At 38.7% G+C, this 6,018-nt stretch overlaps 1 protein-coding gene and 1 long non-coding RNA gene across 2 annotated transcripts; one reads left to right on the top strand and one right to left on the bottom strand.

Moving 5' to 3' along the window:
• Window positions 1–1,471: 1,471 nt before the first annotated feature.
• On the top strand, window positions 1,472–4,912 carry lcn2 (lipocalin 2). The gene is made up of 7 exons (XM_022768447.1): window positions 1,472–1,665; window positions 2,916–3,055; window positions 3,322–3,398; window positions 4,116–4,226; window positions 4,355–4,456; window positions 4,560–4,588; window positions 4,715–4,912. The coding sequence occupies exons 1-6, from the start codon at window positions 1,570–1,572 to the stop codon at window positions 4,586–4,588; spliced, it is 555 nt and encodes a 184-aa protein (XP_022624168.1). The 5' UTR covers window positions 1,472–1,569; the 3' UTR covers window positions 4,715–4,912.
• LOC111238769 lies at window positions 3,391–5,776 on the bottom strand. Its single transcript, XR_002665829.1, has 3 exons — window positions 5,694–5,776; window positions 5,535–5,610; window positions 3,391–3,467 (listed from the first exon to the last, which is right to left on the bottom strand). It is a non-coding gene; the product is annotated as an uncharacterized LOC111238769 (long non-coding RNA).
• Window positions 5,777–6,018: the final 242 nt, after the last annotated feature.

Here is a 6,018-nt window from a genome sequence, read left to right as displayed (position 1 = left end):
GTGCTCAGCTCATCCACAGATTCTTTGTGTTTTTATGCTGAACCGTTTTCAGCATGAACAACAAGGCCATTTATCATGAAGGTCTGTGTTTTATCGTTGCAACAAACCTGTAAGAGAATTCCTATTCCTATTCCCTAGTAACTATTCAATTCTATTCACTGTCCCTTTTGACAGTCCAACAAGTAAACCATTCCTATTACATCATACATCATAGGATCTGATCTACACGTGTTTTATTTACTGCTGTAACAAATTGACTTGCACTTGTATTTCAGGTGCACCAGAGAGGAGTTCACTATCTTGTAAGAAAAACAGATTCCTTCACTACTGTTGGAGATGATCATTGTTATAACAAGATCATTAATTTACCACTGCATGAAAAAATGTTCCTTGGAATTTAGAGGAAACCAAAATTTAATTTGACCCACAACAACCTCTGAAAGGCTCAACAGTGAGTTCTTGTGTCCTGCAAACTCACCTCCCTCCAAACCCACTTTGAACATTGATCGTATGTTCTGTATATCCATTTACTCTCCTCACTGTTGGCCTATTTTCAACATTTACACAGCCCACAACATCCGTTACAGCCACAGTGTCGATTTTAGCAATGTCAAGCTACTCCCCAGCAAGGCTCTGAATTAGAAATGTGATTTTAGCCTAATCTATACAATGGTTAACTGGTATACTTCTTAAAGTATACTTTTTGTGTGAAAACTGGCAGCCAAGCTATAGTATAACGTTTTCTTGGAAAGAAATCACTTTCAATAAGAGAACACAATTCCTACCAAGACAGAAATATTGAAACTGCAACCAAGAAAGCAGAGTCAAAATGAACCTGTGAGACTCATTTATGGAGTAGTTTCCCTTGTCGAGACATGAATATAACCATGACCAGCATTTTGTACTTTAGCCAAGACTGATACTGAAAGATGCTGTGTCTTGTACATGTCTCTATCTGTTAGCTGAGGTGGAAAAAAAAACTATATTTAGGTACAGACCTGAGGTACTTGTACTTGGAGTTTTTCCATTTTCCACCACTTCATAGCCTTTACACTTTAAGTACGTTTTGTACAACAGTCTGTTATTTTGTACTAAATGGAGACAGTAAATGATCTGAATACTTCTTCCACCATTATCTGTTAGTGTCTTTAAAACATTTCCAGCATTATTAAATGTATAGAAGCTGCTTCTTCTTTTTGTATGCTGTATGTGTCATTGTGGGACAAGGTCTTGTGAACCTGTGTGTGTGAGCTTGTGACGACACCACATGAGCCTCAGCTGATGCTAATAAACCACAAGCAGAATATATTCCTGAACCTATGGGAACTGAAGTCTAAATCTGGGTTGTTTTGGAGCCACACATCCTCAACACTTGGCCACTGTTCCCTGATCCTCAGCGATGATTGGCTGACAACCAGGTGGGTGGATCAGGAGAAAAACAAACATTGCCACAGGCTTTGCCACTCTGTACCTGTCTGTTGACAACCCACAGTTCACTTAAAGGCTCAGGTCAGACAACCTCTCTCAACTTTTCAGCCCATCTCACTGATTTGCTTCTCCTGAGCAGTCATGAGGACCACGGTGGTCGCTGTTGTCATGGTGATGTTGTGCGTGATGATGGTGCACGCAGACGTGAAGCCGCAGAGAGATTTCAACCTGCAGAGGGTAAGATGGACACACACATTCTGCTTTTGATGTTTGCTGTTCAGCATGAATGTATCTAACTCAGTTTGGTTGTGTGTGTGTGTGTGTGTGTGTTTGTGTGTAGTCAAAGTTTCTCAGTTGGTGACCCAAGACAAACAGTTGTGGGTTTAAGTCCTGCCTCAGCGCTGACAGTCAAGTCACAAACTGTTATGATTAATAAATTTGTGAATCCTTGTTTTTCTGGTTTCGTCACACACCAGAGGTTGAGAGAGGTCAGTTCGACATTTCCCATGGCAGATGTGCCATGAGAAATGTCCGGAAAAGGAACATCCTCAGTTGTTTCCTGTGGGTGATTTGATAGGCAACTGGATGTATCCCAGAAGCATTTTAATAATCTTTATGGTGAGGTTTTTCCAGATTTATCAACCAGTGAATCTGGTGTGAGTTCATGTAAAGCGTAGGACAAGACCCAACCTGAAATTCTCGCATGCCTACTCTTCAAACCTAAAGCAGTTCAAAGGATACACGGCAGCTGATGTTTGTTCCTTACATAAAGCAACATGCTGACTCTGTCTGGTTAGTTAAATACAGGATGTTCAATCAACATTAACAACCAGTCTGTGTTTTAAAGGATCTATGTATAGATATGAGGGAATACAGTGGTTTACAGCAATGTTTGCATCATGGTTCCAGTACAGCTTGTTTTCCCACTGGGGCTGTTAATGCTAAAAATGTCAACTCTAAAAATGTACATATGTATACATACATACATAAACATACAGCCTCAACATGGCAGATGTTCCATTAAGGAAGAAGTCTAGTGATATTCTATATTCTTTTATTATCAACAAATCTCATAAAAAGACCAAAAATAATAATGAATTGATGCTATCAAATCCACAGCTGAAAATAGTCCCTGCACACTAATCACTGCTGCTGAGCAACCTTAATTTAAAAACTTCAGCTGTTTTCAAAAGTGAAACTATATACTTTGACAGATTTACATTTTCAATGTAAATCAATAGGCTTAGGGCTGAGAACCACATACAGGGTGAGGAAGTCAGAAAGTACAGTTCTGATGTTTTATGCTGTTATGTTTTTTTTGTTTTTTTTTTATAGAATCAGACGTTTAGACTTGTCAGAGCATGAAAAGTAAAGGTGTAACCTGTGCATGAATGATAGCTGTTGGTTAAAGTCAAATATAGAGTCAAACACAGTCAACAGATTTTTAATTTGTAAATTGAAATTTGTGTGCCTATGTGTGTGTTTAGTTTGCAGGGAGATGGTACCGTGTGGGCCTGGCCTATGACTCTCCAAGTTTTGTTCCCTACAGAGACAAACTGAAGGCCTCAATGGGCATCATCACACCGCTGACGAACGGCAACGTTAACCTCACAATGTGGGAAGCCACGTGAGTGTGTGTGTGTGTGTGTGTGTGTGTGTGTGTGTGTGTGTGTGTGTGTGTGTATGTGTGTGTGTGTGTGTGTGTGTGTGTGTGTGTGTGTGTGACATATATAAGCACAGTATAGACAGGGTCATATACAGCATAGTCCATTTTTGTGTACATCAGAAGTAGATGTGCTTGTCAAAGAAGAGAGGAAATCAGGAGAGAGAGATGGATGAATGGACAGGTTTGGAGAAGATAAAGACACATTGTGTTTCCTCTGTCTGCTTCAGACCTCTGGGCTGTCACAGTAAGCTGTACCAGTATGAGAAGACTAACGTCCCGGGACAGTTCACCTACTTCAGCTCACGTAAGTCTCTGCTCACTTCTCATCTGACTCATCAGCTTTCCAACAGATAACAAGGTTTCTGCTTTGAACCTGAGAAAAAGACAAGATAAATGATATTAAGTAAGTTTTGTGACTGTTACATGACAATGTAAATATTTGACTGGCACTCAGTGGGTGCCAACAGCAGTGGCTGAAATTCTGAATCACTTCAGTTCGAGGAAACAACCACAGATGTAAGTCATGAGGCCTGAGCAAGTCAAAACAAGTTCTTCAAAACTGCATTTTGTCACATTGTTGTGCGAGAAGTATGAGAACAGAAGTGAAAGCAAAGCAGAAATGTATTAGTTTTGTCTTGTGTCTCTTTTCACACAAAAATGAAAAAACCTGTTTTTACAATTTTGTTTTTGTTAAAGTTTTGGTGATGCACTCGAGTGTGTTTTTACGCAAGAACTGTAGCACTTTGAGATTTTCCATTTAAAAATAAAAAAGTATTACGATTGACACATTGTTTGTATTTGTGTTCTGTCTAACATTGTAGAAGATCATCATCATCTTGATATATTTCCAATACACACATTTAATATTTAATTTCTTTCATGTTTTTTCTTTTTTCTCTCATTTTGTGCAGCATATATTGTATCGTATTGTGTTGTAAATATTTATAGCGCATTTTTGTATTTTGTATTTTCATACATATACGGTACATTTTCAATTCTTCTATGTTGTGTTTTCTGTCAGGCCACAACATGGTGAAGGACATCACAGTGGTGGACACAAACTACACCGAATATGCTCTGGTTCTCAAACACAAGGTTTTTAACAGCGAGTACACACAAGTGGCACTTTACGGTGAGACACACACACACAAATACATGTCCACACACACACACACACACACACACACACACACACACACACACACACACACACACACACACACCAGAGTCAGTACTGTTCATGTGTCTCTGTACTTGCAGGTCGCTCTCAAAGAGTTAGGACTGAAGTAATCAGCAAGTTTAAAGCCTTAGCCTTGTCCCGCGGTTTCTCCAGAGAGTCTATTCTGACTCCACCTCCAGCAGGTAAAGTAGGGGGTGACACACACATACACAGTATATGTACATGCAGATTAAATGAGCATGAAGTTTCCTAATTCTTGTTTGTGTGTTTTTTTCTGGCCAACAGAAAACTGCCCACAATCTGGATCTGGTTAGGTGGGTCTATTTCTTTAGGAACATCTGAAAACCAAGGACGTTTCATTAATGATAGTCAGGGGTGTGTGACAAATGTGTGTGTAAATTAGTGTAAATTATTTTCTGTTTCTTCCTCTATGTTCCCAGATGTACCTGCGGTGAGGGTGCCAGTGCGTTCTGATGTGCGGCTCCAGCTCTGTATTTCCCAGCATTTACTGCAAAGAGCTTTCTCTCAGCAAAGCAAATATCATCATTCTATTATAACATCTAATCCTATTTTATGTAATGTTTCATTTTCATTGTTCTGCTGTGTTGGCATGGTTTAATAAATAAAACTAACCTTCAGGTCATGATTATACTGTTTTTGTTTGTTTGTAATCACAACACATTTTAGCTGGTTTTGGCCTTTGGACAAAAAAATCTGTTGAATTTATTCTGAGTTTTCTAAATGTTAGTCACTTTCCCATGGTGGAGAGTAATTTACTCAGGTATTGTTCTACAACTTTCAACATTAAAGAGATCTGCATATTAATGCATCAATAATTATAATCCAAAAACATAATAAGCATGACTCTGAAATTGGCCATTCTGCATAATGAGTACTTTTACTTTTGGTCCATTAAGTATATTTTGATGTTAGTGCTGTAGTACTTTTACTTAAGTAAAAAAAAAGTTTTAATTCATGACTGTGTACACAGACAGATGTACCAAGTCTGTGGCATTTTAGTTTAACATTAAAAAAAGTTAATTTTGATGTTAGTGCTGTAGTACTTTTACTTAAGTAAAAAAAAGTTTTAATTCATGACTGTGTACACAGACAGATGTACCAAGTCTGTGGCATTTTAGTTTAACATTAAAAAAAAGTCCTTGTTAATGTGGGTGTGAAATGTGTGGACAAGAATGCACAATTAGATTACAACAAACAAACAAAAAAGGACGAGAGAGTGAAAGAAGCTGAGAAACATACTGGCAATATGGTGGAAGAATCGTCCTGGAGTGTTGTCAAAGCATAATCTGTGAACGTCTGCTTACATGAGTCATTCCTACACACACACATGCACAGGTTACACTGAGTTTAACAACATTTTCAGATTGTGTGTGCGCTGGGTGTGGATGTGAGTCTGACCTGAAACTAGTGGCCGTCATGGTGAAGTTGCTCTCAGAACAACATGTTGTAGCTCCAGTGCAACAATATGGGGTTTCCCCTCTTGCGCTTCATGTAGTGAGGACAGGTAGAAACCACTGCCATGCCTGTACCACTGCCCCATGAACTGCAAGGTGAATGCAAATATTCACTGCACATTAGAAAGAAATACAATATTATAGAAACCATTAGCCATATGGAAGGGTATGCGCCCATGACAGCATTCTGTTAAGGACAGTGCTATTGTTACAGTTTATACTTGTACTCTAATGTGCCAACTGGACAAGTGTAAATATATATACATATT

Source organism: Seriola dumerili, unplaced genomic scaffold (genome assembly GCF_002260705.1).
Source record: "Seriola dumerili isolate Sdu_G_001 unplaced genomic scaffold, Sdu_1.0 BDQW01001601.1, whole genome shotgun sequence".
Classification (NCBI taxonomy): Eukaryota; Metazoa; Chordata; class Actinopteri; order Carangiformes; family Carangidae; genus Seriola; species Seriola dumerili.
This window is presented reverse-complemented; position numbering and strand designations above follow the sequence as displayed.

What these genes read in the sequence shown, in the direction of transcription:
- lcn2 (XM_022768447.1), top strand. Translation starts at nt 1,570, where the DNA reads ATGAGGACCACGGTGGTCGCTGTTGTCATGGTGATGTTGTGCGTGATG. An exon ending in CACACAAGTGGCACTTTACG is followed by an intron (nt 4,227 to 4,354) that starts GTGAGACACACA and finishes CTGTACTTGCAG; the next exon opens with GTCGCTCTCAAAGAGTTAGG. An exon ending in TCTGACTCCACCTCCAGCAG is followed by an intron (nt 4,457 to 4,559) that starts GTAAAGTAGGGG and finishes TCTGGCCAACAG; the next exon opens with AAAACTGCCCACAATCTGGA.